Raw genomic sequence first — 19,574 nt, forward strand, 5'->3', positions numbered from 1 at the left:
AAAACAGATAATTATTAGTGTTTTCACCTCTCAATCTCAATGTCAAATTCTTTTTGCTAAATCAAATTAAAATAAAAATAATAGTATAAAACACGTACAGTACACCTCTATGCTGATTCTGAACTACCGTGTACTTTGGCGGATATGTTGATTTATTAAACACAGACAACACATTGTTCTTGTTTGACGTTCTTAAATCAATGCAAGGGTTTTTTGCGACACCCAATGCCTGAAGGGAACACTGCAAAAAACGGTCGTAGCAGTACTACTTACCTCTCATAGGGGGCGCCAAATAACAGGAAACACGCCAAACGCCTTAGGGGGCGGGGCGAGCGGTGGCGCGGGTCTGATCATTGGACTAGCAGTGATGGGTATTTCGGCTCTTTTTAGAGAGCCGGTTCTTTTGGCTCGGCTCACTAAAAAGAGCTGGCCACTGGCCACTGACCTTTCATCACTCACACTCCGGAGTCGGAGTCTTGGAGTCACAGTGGCACAGTTGCGCAGGTAAAGGGGGGGGGAAGGGCGCTTCTCTAGCGCACTTGCTGGTGCCAGAGCACTTGCCGGAAAAAATCATGGACAGCTTCATAGTCTCTCTCTGTCTTCCTTTACCCCCGCTTCTATCGCACACTTGCCGGTGAAAATCATGGACAATCATGGCTTCACAGCTCACCTCCCACACATCTTATCCAAACCCGTGCGGCTTTAACAGAAAAAAAAGTGAACGGCTCCTGATTGGGACCCGGCTCCCGTCGATCACTTCAAAGAGCCAGCTCGTTCGTGACTGACCCATCACCACTAGCGAACGTCCATCAACAAGCTAGTTAGCAAAACACAGACAAGGTAAACGAAGCGCTGGTAACGAGAGAACATGAACCGAGGATGTCTTCGCTGTAACAAGAAGCCTTTGAACAATTTTGGCATCGGTTTCCACGGGCATCGTTTCTAATTGTCTACTTCATCAATGGAGCCGCTGGTAAACACCGGAGTTTAAGCTTTTGAGTGGCGGGCAAGCTCAGTCAGCTCGCAGGGACGCGACAAGAGGGGACACGGCTCACTCATCGGTACTGTTGGCTCCTAGCATGCTAGCACACCTAACGTTAATAACAGCTCTCACATGTATCCACGTTAATCGATACACTTAAAGCTGCGGCAAGTGTGTAATTGGGGAGTAGAATTGGTGATGCACGTCGTCATATTGTGGACCACATGTAGCGCCAGTTGCAGCGGACGCTATTACGAGGGAAAAGTGATCAGCGTTAATGACTTGTTGTTAGCTGAGCTTAGCGCCACAGTGGTGACTTGTCACTAAAGCTAGTCGGTGTGTTGGCGTCAAATAAAGGTTAGTCAGGATAGTTTCTCTCCTGTATTTCATTCAGGGCATACCGTCGTTATAAAGCTATGAGTGTGTACAAGTGCAATGTGTGCGTGATTCGTGTTTTTGTTTTGTAAATGATGAAGTTGGTGCATGTTGTCATCACCTGATTGTCAAGTCTTTCCTTTTCTCCCAGCAGGTTAGAAGCATGGTGGTCCCAGATAGTACCGACGTGGGCCCCCATCCTGACAATGGGGACCCCGTTGGATTCGTGGAGACCCAGGAGGTGGAGGGTGGTCAAGACTTGGCAGGGGTGGAGCTGGAGGAGGTCCGAAAGCTGCAGGAACTAGTACGTAGGTTGGAGGTCCAGAATGAGACCCTCCGCAACAGAGGAGGCAGAAATATCATCCATGCAGGAGCCGCATGCAACAGTAACCTCACAGCCAGCGTCAATATAAACACCCGGGTCGCCTGTGAGGGGGTTTCAAACTCGCACCTCAGGCTGGAGCACAGTGGGGAGCTGGGCATCAGAGACTTTGAACTGTCGCCTCCCCAGGACAGCAGCAGTGGTGAAGACATGTCCCCACTGCCTGTGGCCAGCAGACTGGAGGAAGAAGATGAACAGGAGGAGTCAGAGGAAGAGGATCAGGGGCCGTGTGGGGGCTTTCTGAGTTTGACCTGCAGTAAAGGAGCAGGACAGATCCAGGAGCAAACTCAAACACCAGAGAGCCCCTCTCAAGAAAGCTATGAATCAGAAACACTTGCAGAGAGCGACTCAGGGGTCGACCAAACTGCACTGGACGAGGTGGACGTCCTAGATTTGGAAGATGATTGTGCAGAGATCGAGGGAGATGACAGTTGGTAAGTTTTTGTTTAAACATAGTGGAAGAAACACCCAGCAGCCAATTGGATCCATTATGTTTGTTTGTTTGATGTGTGCTGCCTGACAGAGCAAGGATCATTATAAACATGTTTGGTTTGTCATCCTCAGAAGCAAGGGCAGTCTTTTGCATACTCTGGTACTCACAAAGCGCTGCATGCCTGTGGCAAACATGTCTGTCACAAACTTTGAATATGCGACTAGCTGGAAGTGAGAATGTTCTTCTAGGATCTTACCTCATGTTTCCATTCCAATCCTTCTTACGCAATGTGTTAAATATCAACAATGCTACTGTTTATCTGCATCACTGCTCCTGGCTGCAGGTCACGTTGTAGCTTAATGAAATGCCAGCCAGATGCTTTGAAACAAGATGAACTTGGACCATTTAATAGAAGTGAACACTATTAGAAGATTAAGTATTAATAATCATTGTTGATTTTATTCTCCCCTGTCCCTGTCTATTCTGACCTTTCTGGTGCAGCGAGCTTTGCCATGGTGCTTTAGAGCCACTTAGAACCATTCCTGAGTTATTTTCAGTTTCAGGTCCTTAGCCCGATCACACTGTATGTGTCTTGTGAGTTTATCATAGCCACAACATTGAGTAATCCCCATAAGGACATAATCTGATCTGTGCTTGGCTGGATGCTGCCACCTGGCTAAACTGCTTTGGTTGGGATTTGACAGCATGTGATCTGGGGCCCCCGGTGTAACCCAGCAGTACAACCCACACAGGAATCTAGAGCTGAGAAGGACCTGAGCGGTTTGTTGTTGTGGCTCAGGACAAATCAGATATGTGCAGGGGAAAAACAAGACTCCCATTGAGTCAAAGTAAAGTTTGGTCCGTACTGTGTTTGTATACTTATGCAAAACAGTAACTTTATTGACTCTTAAACAAGATTGTGTCCAAATGCCTTCAGCAAACCAGATCCAACAAGCCTCAGGTCTACATAGAGACACAGAGTAAAATCATGTTTGCAGTTCCTTTGAATAGTTCACAAGACCTGGCAGTGAAACAAGGTATAAGTGTGTATGTAGGACAATGCTTGACTTTAGTCTGACAGTCCAACTGGGTGTAACTGTGACAAATTCAGATATTCTATACAGTCTTGCAATAACATTCAATTTAGTAACCAAATACAGAGAAGAAATCCATTAAAATCACAGCCATTTGCATAGATTTTCCTGCGTCAAATGCAGGGTTTGTGTGTGTAAAAGTGTCTCCCTCAGCCAACGCATACAGGCTCTGCTCTGTGGCAGGGTGTAACCTGGACGTTGCTGTCTGTATTGTCACGCATCCCTGTGGGAAATGAGTCTTTGTGTGATTGCCTAATAAGAAGATGATTAGTAGTTGATTGGTCCAGAACCGGTCAGTCTGGGCCTTTTGTGTAGCCAGCTCAAAGGATCAGCCCATGTGACTGCCAAGCCTTCAAATGGCTGTTTGCTCTCACTGGGCACATCAGAGAGACCATTAGACATGAAACACGACTGATCGGGATATAATCCATGTGCTGTTTACAAGTATTGAGGTTCTTTCAAATCATCTTATTGTATCGCTGCATAAAAGCCAATGAGGCTGTCTGGCACGTTGACCTCTCACAGATGAATTAATCAATCCTTTATAGATGAGACTAATTTTGTGTCAGCGCTCAGGTTTCACCGTCAGTGATAGACCCTTAATATGCTGTTCAGTACATTAGGATCAGGCTACAGATGTATATGGATCCACTGCTTCCTTCTTCTCTGCATGACATCCTTCCGTTCTCTTGTGTGTTGTCGCACCTGCAGTAGAAGCAGGAAGTCACTCTCCCTTATGTAGATAGAGCAGCTGTCGGATGTGCGTTGTCGTGGCGACTTATGCAAACCTCGGGTGGAAGATTACAGTGGCCGAGCAGCAGCAACAGCAGACAGTGCTCAAAGTACAATCTCATCAATAATGTAATCAAAACACAGTCAATGTAGACATAAATTAGAAGGACATTGTGAGTTCATACACAGAGAAGTGTTTGATAAAAGGGCTGTGTAGGGGTTTTAGAGGCTCGTAAGTTTTCATTAAGTTGGACTGGGAGCTTCTGAAGCTCAACCAGTCAGGGTCGGGTACAAACGATTTTGAATTTGGGCTTCAGTTTTAAAAAAAAAAAAGAACTTGTGCTTTCAGGCTTGTGTTTATTCCCCCTGCCTCTGTTTTCCTCCATATGCTCATTGCCTCGCTGTCCAACCCCCCACCCTCATATTTTCAATTCTTATTTTTTCTGTCATTGCTATTGGTTAGCTTTATTTGTTGTCCGCTTCTCTGCCTCTCTTTTTCAGGTTGTATGTGTCTCCTAAAAAGCAAGTAGCAGATCCAGGCCCAGAGTCTCCATTGAAATGGTGTCGGAGGGTTCTTGATCATCGCAGCCCAGAAACAGAAATGGCTTGTCGGACATTTATCCACCGTTTGGACCAGAGTATGCATTCAGTATTACACAGACTAGACCAGTGTCACAGACCATCTGAAAGACAATTTCATCAAATATGTACATGTATTCTCTACATTAACCTATATGGCCTTTGAAATGCTTGAGCCAAAGTATTTATTCATCTGCATTTATTATTAAACCGCTACCAAAGCCCAGAGCTAACTCTTTATACTTAACCTAACGTTTAAACAACAGCAGCATTTGCGTTTAATGAGAACCTAAGTCCTACGTTACCTAATTGACCACAGGGAGGGAGTTGACCCCCTTTAAATGGATGTACTGCTTTCAAGTTTACTGCTCACCTCCACTGTGTGTGTGTCTGTGTGTGCTCATGTGCATGGCTGGGTTTGTTTGTTTTTTTGTCATATGACCAAGCCCAAAACAGGGAATGTGTCCTAGCAGTGTGTATGTCAGGAGCTGTGTTTGATCCAACATGCCACATTCATTATTTACCACTGCTCGCAGCTCTCACTTCCTGCACAGTGCGGAACTTGAACAAAGCTATTCACACCAAGGCTGAAGGGCTACATGGAGTCATGAGCTGGGTTGGATTACCTTCCTCCCCCGGGGTCAGCGCTACTGTTTAAATGACACCATTATACAGCTGTAAGGCAATGAAACTGCCCAGTGGCACAGAGAACATTTATGCCAAATTGTACAAAGGTAAATGATACCAGTGAAAGTTAAACAAATAAAAGCAAAGAAGAGTACATTGTTAGTTCTGTTTGAAACGAGCGCTTTGTGCTGCTTGTTTATCTCTTCCACACTAGGCAGTTCATTATTTCGTCCGTTTTTTATCTACCATCCATCTGTCATGTGTACACACACTTTATAACTTTGACTAGACTGCAATCGACGCAATAAATCAGCTTTTATGGAAGTGGAGGCGGCAATCTCCACATTTATTTCCCCAACACGTCATGTATGCTCAGGGAACGCCCTTTAATTACAGCAATAACATATTTTGAGTATTGAGTGCATGCAGATGTATTGTGTGATCTGCTCAGGCGCTGACTTGTGTTTCCTGTCCTGTTCTCTGCAGCATCCCGATGGAGGAACGTGTACAGCAGCCCATCAGCAGAGGCAGGCTCAGCAGGCTCAGGCCTGATCTCTCCTGGGTACCACAAATCAACTAACAAATCCCTACTAACCTGTGGCAGCTCAGGTATGGCATGACATTAACACACTGTGCTCCTCATGTTCCGCTAACAGCAGGTGGATGACGTCCTGTATTGTAAGGATGTTGGTGTTTTGATGGTTGAAAAGTCGCGCACGAACGCAACAACCCAGTGATTTCTCACAAGGGAGGGACCTTACCACTGTTTTATGCATATTTTACTTCAGATAATGTACTAATTTCCACCAATGCGCTTTGCTTGGTAATCTTAAATCCCAAGACTGAATACGTTGGCTACTAAGCTGCATTAATTTAATTCACCACTGTCTTAAACGTATTAAATGTAAACATTGTGGAAGTGTTTTTGTTGCTTCCGTCATTATAGAAGCAGAAGAAGAAGGGAGGCGCTGCTTCTTTTGAACATGGTGTCTATTATGTAGGAATACCTATCTCAAGCAAACTGAACCTTTGCAAGTGGATTTTGAACATCAATAAAAGCATTCATAAAACTCTAGCTTTGGTATTTTCTGCAAAGCAATTGACAGTTATGTAAAGTAAATCGGCTTAACGTGCCAAAACACTGGTATGGTCCTTTTAAGCAGATGACATTGGAAGTGTTGTGCACCACTACGTTCTCTGACTTGTATCGTAGTGATCATTGGTGATGTAATGGGGGTTTGTTACGGTTATTGTGCATTCTGGATATCTATCCGTGTTTCACAATACATGGCACCACAGCGTGCAAAGTGCAGCAATGCTCATGTTGCTTTGTGAACACCATAAATAACAAATCTTTGCATGAACTTGTGAGTGCTTGGCTTGTGGGAGGTGACCCTTATCTAATCCAAAACTTTTTACATAACCAAATGCCCCGGGCTGTTGTTGTTGCCAGTTTGTTCCGGCCTGTGTGTCGCTGACAGACGTGCCTGTCGGGGTAACTTTGGGTACAGCTGCTCTCGCGTTGATCAGCACAGTCCTTGCGCTGGGGTGAACTCTGGGTGGAGACGCATGTCCATCCAAATGGGTCACGTGTGAATGTTGTCAGCTGAATCTCACTCTATTAATACAGATTTAGCCCAACAAAAAAGTGTGATTGATATTTTTATCATTGATATACAAGACGCAGATTGGAACAGATGTCCCTCTGTCTCTGCAGGCCTTGGGAGCTTGCCCTCAGCTCTGAGCTCCCAGTCCTCCATAGACAGTGAGCTCAGCACATCTGATGATTCTATCTCCATGGGCTACAAACTGCAAGATCTCACTGATGTCCAGATCATGGCGCGCCTACAGGAGGAGAGTGAGTAGTGTTTTGCAAATGGCATTCTCAACTTTGGCCACAGATGAGTGTCCAGATTGTAAATAGTGTTTTGTATGGGAGAGGTAGTTGAAGAGGAAAGATGAAACCAAAGCCTAGGCAGCTATTTAACTGTGTATTTTTCATCTCAGGTCTAAGACAGGACTATGCTTCAAGCTCAGCATCTGCTTCAAGACGCAGCTCCACAGCCTCTCTGCAGTCACTGCGCCGTGGTGGCACCTACAGCGACCAGGAGTTTGACAGCTATAGTTTGGAAGACGAAGAGGAGGATTTCTGCACCCTGCCCCAGCGTCAGCACCATTTCAGCCCCTCACCTTTAAGCTCACCCCGGTGCCTGTCTCCTTCCACTTCCAACCACGGTCAGGAAAACAGTAGCCAACTCCGCGCCCCACGCACTAGAACCCCCAGACGATCTCTCCAGGGCCCTAGCCCAGAACTGCTCAAGTTTGCCAAGAGTGAAGGTATGCTTTGATCGTTAATACACTATTCATACACAGGGTGCAAGTGAAACAGATTAGTGTGATCAACATCGAGTCTGCTTTTATACAAAGCCTTAATGATATATACATACATATATACTGCTGTTGCTAAATATGTTATGTATATGTGGTTCCAGAGGAGTTGAGGCACAGCATGCCTAATTTGGCCCCCCGCACCAGCCTACGTTCCCTGGAGGCAGTCAGAAACAGCCGCAGCATGGAGGCTAACCTCCAGAGCTCTGGCAACCGCATGTCCCACCTTACTCACTCCCCTCCCACAGGTAACACTGCCCTCATCACCTGGCCCACACCACTCCCTCAGATACCATATTACGACACCTACTTTTGCGTTGGATCATAGTACCATAGTTCTGTTAACCCAGGATACAGACACACCCGCTAGAGTGTATTGACCATTTGTTTTTGTTCATTATGTTAACGATACATTTTTCCCAACCTGCCTGAAGAAATCGTTGGTTGACATTTCATGGTACCACTGTCTGTTTCTTCTTCTGCAGGTATGACTTGTAGTCGGCTACGCAGCAATGGCCAGTCTCCTCTCTCCCTACGAACTCCAGTAAAAGCTGTGAATCCTGTCGGCTCCATGTCAGCTGTTCGTCAATCATCCAGAGGTCTGCCTGTTATCCAGACTCCTCCTACAGGAGGGTCCCGTAGGGTCCAGTCCTCAAGCTCTGCTAATGGGGGAGCCTATCTCCCTGGAAGAGCCTCAACTGGGGCAGGAAGGCCAGGAGTGGGCAGAGGACAGGCTGTGCCACCAGCATCCAACAGGAGCAGACTTTCACAGCCCCCTCGGAGGTGAGTACTTGTGTGTTAATCAATCAATTAGGTAATCAATTAATCAGTGCAAATTATTATTATTATTTTTTGCTGAATATTTGTATTGAAGAAAGCATCTGGCATGACAATGAGCATCCATCCAGTCTGTTATGGGACAATATTTGACAGAAACCAACTGCAGCCAGCAAAGATATGTTGAAATGACGATGTGACCGTGGAGACTCGAATGACATCTCTGTCGCTAGAAAGATGACCTCATAGGTGAAGTTTTTACAGGATGCCATCATTCCACTATACCAGCAGGTGCAAAACGCATCATGGGCTGTGGCAAGAGAAAAAAGTGGGGAGACACAAGGGGGAAAAGAAAACAAAAAAGGGGAGACATCCCAGAAAAATCATGGTGTCCTTCAGCCATTGTGAGACAAAGGGATGGGTTGGGAATTCTTTCTGTAAGAGCTGATGTCGTCTGGCAAGTAGAGATGTGAAACTGATCATTTGTTTTTGCAGTGTTTAGATGACATGAGCCTGAGTAGAGTCCCAAAGATGGCAATATGAGGGGAAGGGACGTTGTGTTTAAATAATAAAATAAAAATAAAATAACCAGAGCCGCAGTGTAACCTTGGACAAAAGAAAAACAAGTTGCTTAGATTGCAGCTTGTGTTCAAACATCTATCACATTTATGATTTTTTAATTTGTTTTAAATAATGTTTTATGCCCAGTGCCTAATAAGTTTTTATACTTGTGGTATTGAGCAATTTTGTGTTTTCCACGTTACTCCCACATAGCCTTGTAGATTCACCATTATGTACAGCATTAAGTCTAACTAACATTTGTTTTTATCGACAGGTCTTTGGGCATGACTAAAATGTCAGATGAATCCTGGAGAGATGGCTGTTACTGAGCCTGATGCAACCTTCACCTGACCTCTCCCCTTTACCTCACGTGGTTCCAAGAACAGAGATATTGTTAAATGAAAGTGTTGTGATCCCTTTCAATTCCTATTTCAGACTGGAATGCTGGGCTGCACTGGATTTGTAGTTAGGATTATTTTCATTGCATGAAACGTTAGCCAAGTACAAAGGATGTGTAAGCAGGCAAGAAGGCACACATAAACTGTACACGCCACTTGTTATATGGACCACTTTGGAGCTTCCAGAAATGTTGTCTTATTTTTATGATTATTATGAGAGATTGTTGGGGAAGTAATGGTTATGATGATCATGTAGATGTAACTGTCAAGGTATTGGTATAAGGTCAAGGTATTGGTATAAGGTAAAGGTATAATCTTCCAAATGTCCCACAATGATCTGGATGAATATATGATTTTTAATATAATTTTTTTGAGTAACTCCTTGTGAAATAATTCAAATTTTGTTGTACGTGTTTTGATTCTTTTAAACATAAGAATACACATACAGCGATGCAACTTCTGTAAACCACACTGCCCTTACAAATACTATGAAAATGGAACAAAATGATTTGTGCCAAGGTACTGTACATTGCGGCTGCAGAACTTTCTATTCTAGATATAATCTCAAGTGAAAAATTGTACAATCATGGTACTGTATTTTTACTCCATGTCTAGATGTGGAATTAAATGTTTGCTTTTGGATAAAGAAATAGAAAAAAATATTTATGCACGAAGGCCTTGTGCCATAGACAGCTATGCACCCTCATGCTGTGTGCCTCTGACAATTAGGAACTGAATAAAATATATCCTGAAGCTGCATGTCTTGTTTTTTTCTTTTTTTTAATCCACGCCAAAGTCATGGGCTAATAAGTCACAATATGCAGTAAAATCCTACACCCGGCGCAAAAACAACAGCATAGCTGTCATTTCCTCATATTTCCAGGGCGCAGCAGCCAGCGCCGTTGAAATGAGCGCTCAGACGCGGCGCTTCAAACCCCGTGTCACAAAATGGCCTACAGGCCTCATTTGGACTCAAAATGTGAGCGCACTGCACGTTACCACATAAAAACGTACAATTGTCACCGTGATACTGTCTCGGTGTTGTGTAGATGACTATAACACAAATGTGGTTCCATTAAAATAATGGCTGTGTTAATGTAAGTGCTCTCCTATGCATGACGCAAATAGTAAGGGATCAGCGGTAAACGAGGCCACGCATTGTCTGCCCCCCGCCCTCCCTCTGCTTGTCAGGAAGCAAGCTGATTGGCCGAGGCCTAGCAAAGAGTGCCCGGGGATCCAAAACTGCAGGCCGCACTTAGCTTACCGTCAAAAATAAACCAAAACAATAACAGACAAAAACAACAGGGGGGAGAGACACCGATAGAGTCTGAAGACGTCGTTATCAGGTAAAATTATTTTGAATCGATTAGAACGATACGTTGAATAAGACACAAGGGCCCAGTCGGCCGTAGCGGGCCTCTTTCAGCCTTCTCTGAAAACAACATGGTAGATAATGCGGCACAGGCAGCTCCGTTAGCTTAGCAAGCTAGCTAGCCGACCGAACAATGTTTGCGCACAAATTAATGACTGGTGTACAATAAATTCGACATGGTGCACGGCTTGGTCGTCGGTTATGGTCATTGTTTTTGCAGAATCGTTACATGGTGTGTGGAAGCTTTTGTAATATTATTTTATGAAACGGCTTTCGAATTACGGCGTTAGCCGTTATGCTAAAACAAAATGGCGCTGACAGGAACAGCCCTAGCCTGCTTGCTAGCTAGCTGCGGTGGGTGGAGGGCGGTTGCCGCCCTACTATGTATTGCATAACGTTTGCGGTATTTCATTGGCGGCCATAAACTCGGAGCATGTGTAGTTAAGTTAAAAGAGTCGTAAATACATTTATGTAAATGTTCCGGTATCCTATATGTGTAAACGACAATGGCTGCACAGTGTTGCTTCCATTATTAAGTGATATAGATACACGAAAACAACTGCACAGGGATACTTCAAATCATTGCAGATATGACACATTTGTCTTTTCATGGGATGATAAAGCATTTACTCGGACACAAGCACGTATTCCTATAGCTACCAGTCCCCTATGCCCCGTATCAGCCCTCCTGCACACTGCTTTAAACCATGGAGCGCAACTATCTTCAGATGTAAATACAGTATGTTGTTAGGTTGGACCCGCTTGCAGTACTCCCGCTAACCAAAGGATGGTGCCCGTGGGCAGACATACATACCAAGGCAGTTATTTGTTATTGTGCCAATCACCCAAACACAAATATTCACTAAAGAAACCTTAACATATTTAGAAAATTTCCAATTGTAGTGAGCTGTGGAAGACCCATAGACTATTTATAACCTAGACATTAACACCTGTTCCCTTTCCATAATAATCATTATGCATACTTATTCAAGTTGTTTGTGTTTCCATTGAAGGAAGGATTGGCCACCTTGATGGAAGAACGCACGATTAATAACCTATTGGTTTTATTCTAGAGATTCTTCTCATCAAATGTGAAGGTATGTTATGAATATTGGCAAATGTAGTTGTTGCATTTGCATTCATTTTGATAAACACACGAGCACACTGAAGAACAGCAAATGTAAAGTATACTGTTATTTTCAGTCTTTTCCTTCGTGAAAACATGGACCAAGGTGGAGGGGTGTTGGAGCTGCACACACAGGAGCTGAAGATGCCCCATACTATGATCATGCAAGACTTTGGTAGGTAGTTGGTTAGAAAAAGATGACTACCATTGTAATTGAAACTTTATGTCACAGATGCAGAGATTGCTTATATTTCTGCAGAAACAATGAGAATGTCATTCAGTTATGCAGTTTCAGTTATACGTCAGCATTCTATCCATCCATTTAATATGATTTGGAGATGCTCTTCACACTTAACTGATCATCAGGTTTGTCAGGCTGTCTGTACGTGACTGAACATGCAAATGTCATCTCTGGTAGTTGCTTGCAATAATGAATGGCTGTGTGATGTTGACGACATTGTATTTTTCTTAGTTTCCAAGCTATTAACTTATCAGACTGTGTTTGGCTTTTCAGATCAATTATACGATGCATTAAGTAAGTCTTTCCTTGTTGAAAAATATTATGTTGGGTCTTTGATGCAAATATATTCTGTTCTAGGTCTGCATGATCTGAAATCTAACTGCGTTTACTCTCATGCATTTTGATTGCAAGTTGAGATACATTTGTTTTTAACATCCAAGCAGGTGTCGTTCAAATTAATTAAGACAGGCACCGGAACAGCTAGTTTGGTCGAACATAACCTTTATTCACACCAAATTGTTCATTCAAAGTCAGTGATTGTATTCATTGTCAGACCAAAAATCGCATGAGTTGGCTGCAAAAAAAACATACATATAGAAAAAGATGCATCGATATCTCTGAAGATTATTATATGAAAAATTAAACCCTATTACCAAATTATTATTGCATACGTGGTGTGTTGCTTAAGTGCTATGATGATGCACAAATGATAACAGCACACCAAAACAAGTTCAAACAATTTCCTAAACATGTAACTAGATGCCCCAATGTCTTAACTGTGTTTGAATGTGCATCATTAAATAGAGACATTGTTTTGTTGAAAGTTTTCTGTCTTGCACCCCTCTGACCTCCTTCCACGTTGTTGTGTTTACAGTTGCAGGAATGGGAGGCCTGGCTCACATAGACGGGGAGCACATTGTGGTGTCTGTGCCCGAGGGTATGCTGCTTTCTGATGTGATGACAGACGAGGGCATCCTCCTGGAACATGAGCTCGAGGTCGAAGGCCTCGAGACCCATGTGGTCCAAGACCTGGAGACGGAGGTAGTCGAAGGTCTGGAGACAGAAGTGGTGGAGAGCTTGGAAACCGACGTGGAGGGCCTAGAGGCAGAAGTGGTTGAAGACTTACAGACACAGGTGGTAGAACTTGAGGCTCAGGTTGTTGACAGCTTGGACGGTGAGGTGGAAGTGGAGGGTCTGGAGGCACACGTAGTTGAGGGCCTGGAAACTGTGGTCGACGATGAAGACTTGGAGGCTCATGTTGTTCAGGGCCTCGAGGAGGAGGTAGAGGTGGAGGGGTTAGAAGCAGAGGTTGTTGACGGTCTAGAGGTAGATGTGGAAAGTCTGCAGTCTCAAGGGGTAGAGAGCCATGAAATTACCAGCGACGACATGGTGTCCTCAGAGCACAGTGTGATCATGCCTGACAATATTCTGGGGACAGAGGTAGCTATAGAGGAAGAGCTTGACCCCCATCACCACCACCACCACCACCACCACCACCACCACCACGTCCTAACATCAGACCTCATCCAAGACCCAGACCACCATCACGATGACATGCCAGACCAAGTGTTTGTGGCAGAACTACTTTCTGAGCACCAAGACAACACCCTGGACCACCAGCTGGTGTCTGAAGGGGTGATGGTGAGAGCAACCAACGGTGAGACCATCATCCACGAGGAGCTGGAAGCTGAGGCTGTTCCCTTGCAAACAGACGAGGAGGATGACGCAAGAAGCAGCTCTGAGGATTACCTCATGATCTCCCGTGAGACAATTTGGATTTACTTACACAGCTCTGAATTTAGTTTACTTTTCATTATTGTTGATAAACATTTTTGAGTAACCGATACCATTTTATATATTACTTTAGTGGATGAAGTGGGAGATAAGCTGGACATTGGAGACACTCCCCTTGAGATCAGCACTGAGGTAATGGAAGATAAGGATTCCAAAGATAATGGCGCAGAGGTTATCAAAGTCTACATTTTCAAGGCTGAAGCGGATGACGATTTAGGCAAGTGACTTTGAGAATTACCACTTTGTCAGTCTCACAGTATAAGAAAACATTTGTAGACTCTTTCATTCTCTGGCATCGCAGCATTGACAGAGTTTTCTTTGTGACCTCCAGGTGGAACAGAAGTCATAACGGAGGATGATTACCACAACGGACATCCTGATCTGGAGGCTGCGTCATCAGGCAGGCTGGGAGTTGGTCGTGATAAAATGGTGTATATGGCAGTCAAGAACCATCTAAAAGAAGAAGAGGATGATGAGGATGAGAGTGAGGATGAAGATGATGAAGACGACATCAGTATGTTCTTCTGAAAAAATAGTTCCATTGGGTGGTTGTAGATCAGTGAACAGCTTGGATGTGATTATTTATGGAGTGAAATTGCCATAAAGCGAGCATTTTTTCTGCTGTCATGTTTGTGCAGGTAGTAGCATTGAGACTGTGAAGAATGGAACTGCCACACCTTTTCTTCAGATCCGTGATGGGCTTGGCACTAACCGGGCCCTCAAACCCAAGGCTAAGAAAAAGAAGAAAGGAGAGATTCGGCAGTGCCAGACAGGTATGAACTGTGAGTCCTAAAGTAACCTCAGTAATTAGTCAAATGACAACAAATCCTTGTGCTTTTCTAACAACATTAACAATCTTTTTTCGTCCCTTTAGCTGTTATCATTGGTCCTGATGGCATGCCTCTGACAGTGTACCCCTGTCACATCTGTGGGAAGAAGTTCCGCTCCCGGGGTTTCCTTAAATGCCACATGAAGAACCACCCGGACCACCTGCTGAAGAAGAAATACCAGTGTACGGACTGCGACTTCACCACCAACAAGAAGGTTAGTTTCCACAGCCACCTGGAGAGCCACAAGCTGCTGAGCCACAACAGTGATCGCTCTGGTGAATACACAGAGTACACGCGGCGCTACCACGAGTCCAGCCCCCTGGGCTCCGACAAGCTCATCGTCAAGGACCGCGAGCCCAAATTGCATCACTGCAAGTACTGTGATTATGAAACTGCCGAGCAGGGTCTGCTCAACCGGCACCTGCTGGCTGTGCACAGTAAGAACTTTGCTCACGTTTGTGTAGAATGCGCCAAAGGTTTCCGTCACCCGTCAGAGCTGAAGAAGCACATGCGGACCCACACAGGTGAGAAGCCCTACCACTGCCCACACTGCGAGTTCCGCTGTGCAGATCAGTCCAACCTAAAGACTCACATCAAGAGCAAACATGGTGCGGATTTGCCTTTCAAGTGCAGCCACTGTCCCCAAGCCTACGCAGACGCACGTGAACTCCAGCGTCACATGGAGATGGTGCAGGGCCACAAGACCCACCAGTGCCCACACTGTGAGCACAAGAGCACCAACTCCAGTGACCTGAAACGACACATTATCTCCGTTCACACCAAGGACTTCCCCCACCAGTGTGACGTGTGTGAGAAAGGCTTTCACAGGCCGTCAGAGTTGAAGAAACACGCCGAGACACACAAGGGCAACAAGTTACACCAGTGCAGGCATTGTAACTTCAACGCGCCCGACACTTTCACCCTGAGTCGCCACATCCTGTCCTTGCACACGAAGGACCTCCCGTTTAAGTGCAAACGCTGCCGACGAGGCTTCAGGCAGCCGGCCGAGTTGAAGAAGCACATGAAGACACACAGTGGTAGAAAGGTTTATCAGTGCCAGTATTGTGAATATAACAGTACGGACGCTTCTGGCTTCAAACGCCATGTCATCTCCATACACACCAAGGACTACCCGCACCGCTGCGACTACTGCACCAAGGGCTTTAGGAGGCCTTCAGAGAAGAGCCAGCACATAGCCAGGCATCACAAAGACATGTTGATGTAACCTCACACACACACACACACACACACACACACACACACACACTCCTCTTTTCCAAGTAAATCTGTCAAAACACCCAGAGGTAATTTTAGTGTATTAACAAAGGAATGGTGGTTGTAGGCTGTTTATAACAATGACAATATTATAATTGACCGTTCGGTGTTCTGTGTTGTAATGGGTGTAAACCTCACCCCCGGGGGGAATGCAAGAACATATTTTTAGACGGGGGTGACTTTAAAAAAGAAAGTGTGTACACTTAGTGGGACAGCTGTAAATTGTGTCTTGTTTTGTTGCGAAAAATCACATATGAACCTATATTCAGGGTTTCAAATGTCTATATTTTTATACCCACTCAGCTGAAACGCTGCAAGATGATGACTGTGTCCTGTAATACAGAAAGCGGTGCTTTGTTAACGTCATGCCAGTTCTCCAGAGGATGCGGAATGCACACGGGAGAACAATGGCCTCCAAAGTACCAACGAAGAAACTCTTTTACTTATTAACAAGCTTTTACCCTGATATTTGTTTCCAGTGCTGTCTGTCATTAATCCACAGGTTAGGGCTACGGACCAGATCAACATGGTTAGAGCAAACATTCACATACATAATACAAAAACCCTGTCATTAAATCAGTTGTGTTTGTGTGCGTCGTGATTCGCCGCCCCAGCTTGAACGTCCGTGCAGACTAATCATGTGTAACGCTTCTTCTGTTCAAACGTCTGGGTCTTTTTAATATGGTTTATCTGGATCCGATCGGATAACAAAAGCAAAAGGAATCTGCACAGGGTGGTTGGTGGAGTACGGCTTCAGCGTCCGCGTCACGTTTCACCCCAAACAGTCCGCCACTCTCTGTTCTGGCGTCGCTGCTGCTTATTGATTAGTGTATCGTGAACTTGAGAGGGTCGGTTTTTGTCGTGTGTGATAACCCCTGAAGTGGTTGTGTTTGACTGCCATTCTAAGTTGTGTTGTGTTGTGTTAACTATGACACAGATGTGCCCCTCAACTAACCATTTGATTCCAGTCATGCCTTACACCTGTTTAGTCTTTTGTTCCTAAAGCACTGAATGCAGCTCGTCAGATAAGTGATTTTTAAGTCTCAAACATGCTGTATCAGTACTATTCTCCAAGAGATTGTGTGCTTGGGACTGTAGAAAGCACTTTAATTACTTTTTAAAAGAAATTGCGCTAGGGGGACTGTGTGCGTGTGTGTGTATAGTATGTGCTGTATGTACTGTACACACACACACACTCACACAGCATACATATGAACACAAATCCCAGAGCTTGCTTTGTGAGCGGGTAAGCAGAAACAAAACCTGACATCACACCAACACTGAGTTATGATTTGAAAGCGGTGAAGTTAAACCTTGGATTGTTTGGTTCAACAGGTTTGGTTTTGTGTTTTTGTTTGTGCGCACTAACAAAGCTTCCCAGGCGTTAATCCTAAACAAGAACAATCCCCGAGCGTGGGATGGACCCCTGAAGTCAGCGGTCATTATATTGGCATTAGTCGTTAAAGTATGCACATATGCTGTCTCCATTAAATCAATTGTGGTATATATTTAAAAAAAACAAAACAAATCCATGCATTTCTTGTACCTTTAGTCTATTTTTCTTTCAGTCTGATTGTGGAATAACTACTGGTGGGAAAGACACAAAATAAACAATTATCTTTTTACCCTATTTGTCTTTTTTGCTTTTCCAGAGAGTTCTGAAAGTGAAGTCATTCCTTTGAAAGTCTTTTAGTAGTTCAGGGATTACATGCATTTACTGAACTCAGAATAATGGTAGACACTGGATTTGAGGCTGTTGATGCCAGATAAGAGGCGGTTATGAGGTTCCGGGATGCTGGAGCGAAGTAGAGTTCTTGGTGGAGGCTCTGTTGTTGTCTCATTTGTCTGTTTTGTGCGGTCGACTCTGACAGCCTCGTATTCAGAACACTCAGAGTCTCTTTCTTTACTCCACTCCACAAAAGCAATTTAAGTATGTTTTACAGTGACGCGCGGAGGAAATGCTTTATGTTTCACGTCACCTGCCAGGGAAGATGTACGCTGTGTGATACAGGGGGTAATGAGGCGGTGCGGATGCTTTCACACACACACACACACACACACACACAAACACCTGAAAAAAAGATGCAAGTGCCTGTCACTTTGTGCTGCTTTCACTGAATATCTCATAAATCACTGACTGATGCAGCTGTCAGCATAAAACTGCTGCGGACCCCGAGATCAATATGCAGACTTCACATGAAATCCTCCCATAATCCCTCTTCCTCACATTACCCAGCACATCAGTATGCATGGCAGGACGCATTTCTGTGTATGAGTGCAGCTACTAACATTTCCTTATTTCCTGTATGTTGATCATCAATCTCGTTCCCAGTGGAGCATGAAAACACAATCACACACACATAGTCGCAGAGAGAAATTTTCACACACACACACACACACACACACACACACACACAGCATCTACTTAATCTTGGAGGGCCATCACTGTGATGAGCGTTGTCAGACATACACAGATAATCCAGCTTTTGCAAACTAATTTAGTTGATGTAGTAATATTTCCAAGATCGATGTTCTGTGGTCAGGATGTGATTAGATTGATGAACATTAGAAATCCAGGTTCCAAATGGAGAGTGCTTTATTTCTTTATGTTAACATTTTTCCATCATTGTGAGGGGTTAAAATCTTGACAATCGTCCCCAAACAGTTGTAGTGCCAGTGAATGTTTCTGCATCAGCATATTGTTTGACAGATTTTGATTCTGAACTGCATGGGATTCTGTTCTTCAAAGGCATATTGTGCTTATGTCTGTGAAGGAAATGGCAAATTGAGCTGGGACCGAGATGTCAAATTCCACTTGCAGACGGCACTGCTGCGTTTACTTCCAGAACCTACAGCGGCCCACATAGCCTGTGCCAGCTGGTCCAGATTGTCAGCTGCAAGGTTGGTGCGACAGCCAGCTGTAGACTGTGGGCCTCCCTCCAGGGAAATCAGTGCCAGATTGGTTAGAGTCGAGCAAAATTGGCTTCTTGAATTGTGAGAGAGAGGACTGTGGCATGAACTACATAAGACTGGGAGAGGAGGGGAGCAGGCAGACACAAAGATGGAGACTGACAGATAAGAGACCTCAGCTTGTCACTCCGACTCATCCGGGCTGCCAACCAGTTTGCAGTCGGGAGTTGCTGTTGCTGCACAGCGTTTACACTCGAAACTGAGTCTTGTCATTTATTCCCTTTTATGAATTCACAGCTGTTGAAGTTGAAGGCCTTGCCGATGACTCTGAAACGTGAAACACCAAAGGAACAGACACAGTTTAGAACACTATAAAGACAAATCCTGGTGTGCCCACATTGCCTTTTACTAACTCTCCTCCCTGTCATAAATGATTTGACTGTAAGAGAAAGTGCATACTGTAGAGTGTCCACTGGGTGTCACTGTTCTCCCACTATACAGGCAGACGGGACCGCGCTGATCATTTTGAGTAAATAATAAATGTACTTTTCCCACAAATCCTTCAGCGGATTGTACAGAGACGACAGCACAATTCGCATACATTGTTAATAGTTAACGTTTTACTTATTAATTTCACTGTTTGATTCAGTCTTTGCAAAGCGAAAAATAGAGACTGGATCGTATTTTCTCTGTAGGCT

At 44.5% G+C, this 19,574-nt stretch overlaps 2 protein-coding genes across 10 annotated transcripts; both read left to right on the forward strand.

The window, feature by feature from the left end:
• Positions 1-785: 785 nt before the first annotated feature.
• LOC143010456 (SLAIN motif-containing protein-like) lies at positions 786-10,085 on the forward strand. 6 transcript variants are annotated; one of them, XM_076162777.1, is made up of 9 exons: positions 787-1,061; positions 1,509-2,173; positions 4,500-4,636; positions 5,691-5,813; positions 6,922-7,062; positions 7,212-7,541; positions 7,697-7,840; positions 8,078-8,375; positions 9,205-10,085. In XM_076162777.1, the coding sequence occupies exons 2-9, from the start codon at positions 1,521-1,523 to the stop codon at positions 9,257-9,259; spliced, it is 1,881 nt and encodes a 626-aa protein (XP_076018892.1). In that variant the 5' UTR covers positions 787-1,061; positions 1,509-1,520; the 3' UTR covers positions 9,260-10,085. The 6 variants fall into 6 exon arrangements, with proteins under 6 accessions (XP_076018894.1, XP_076018892.1, XP_076018890.1 ...); XM_076162775.1 differs by having other exon boundaries at positions 1,512-2,173; XM_076162773.1 differs by having other exon boundaries at positions 787-973.
• A 418-nt stretch (positions 10,086-10,503) lies between these two features.
• Positions 10,504-16,529, forward strand: znf711 (zinc finger protein 711). Of its 4 annotated transcripts, none has more exons than XM_076162783.1 (9): positions 10,504-10,674; positions 11,714-11,797; positions 11,904-12,001; positions 12,341-12,361; positions 12,942-13,829; positions 13,935-14,078; positions 14,193-14,375; positions 14,500-14,643; positions 14,736-16,529. In XM_076162783.1, exons 3-9 carry the CDS (start codon positions 11,923-11,925, stop codon positions 15,914-15,916), a joined length of 2,640 nt encoding a protein of 879 aa, XP_076018898.1. In that variant the 5' UTR covers positions 10,504-10,674; positions 11,714-11,797; positions 11,904-11,922; the 3' UTR covers positions 15,917-16,529. The 4 variants fall into 4 exon arrangements, with proteins under 4 accessions (XP_076018898.1, XP_076018899.1, XP_076018900.1 ...); XM_076162784.1 differs by having other exon boundaries at positions 14,500-14,634; XM_076162785.1 differs by lacking the exon at positions 12,341-12,361 and having other exon boundaries at positions 10,505-10,674.
• The last annotated feature ends 3,045 nt before the right edge of the window (positions 16,530-19,574 follow it).

This window comes from Genypterus blacodes, unplaced genomic scaffold (genome assembly GCF_046128005.1).
Source record: "Genypterus blacodes isolate CSIRO-AG114 ecotype Tasmania unplaced genomic scaffold, CSIRO-AGI_Gbla_v1 ptg000128l_1, whole genome shotgun sequence".
NCBI lineage: Eukaryota > Metazoa > Chordata > Actinopteri > Ophidiiformes > Ophidiidae > Genypterus > Genypterus blacodes.

Excerpts from the sequence above, each read along its gene's own strand:
- LOC143010456 (XM_076162773.1), top strand. Across the intron at positions 4,637-5,690 it reads TATCCACCGTTTGGACCAGA|CATCCCGATGGAGGAACGTG; the intron begins GTATGCATTCAG and ends TGTTCTCTGCAG. Across the intron at positions 7,542-7,696 it reads CAAGTTTGCCAAGAGTGAAG|AGGAGTTGAGGCACAGCATG; the intron begins GTATGCTTTGAT and ends ATGTGGTTCCAG.
- znf711 (XM_076162783.1), top strand. The coding sequence starts at position 11,923 with ATGGACCAAGGTGGAGGGGTGTTGGAGCTGCACACACAGGAGCTGAAG. Across the intron at positions 14,079-14,192 it reads TGAAGCGGATGACGATTTAG|GTGGAACAGAAGTCATAACG; the intron begins GCAAGTGACTTT and ends TGTGACCTCCAG. Across the intron at positions 14,644-14,735 it reads GTGCCAGACAGGTATGAACT|CTGTTATCATTGGTCCTGAT; the intron begins GTGAGTCCTAAA and ends TCGTCCCTTTAG.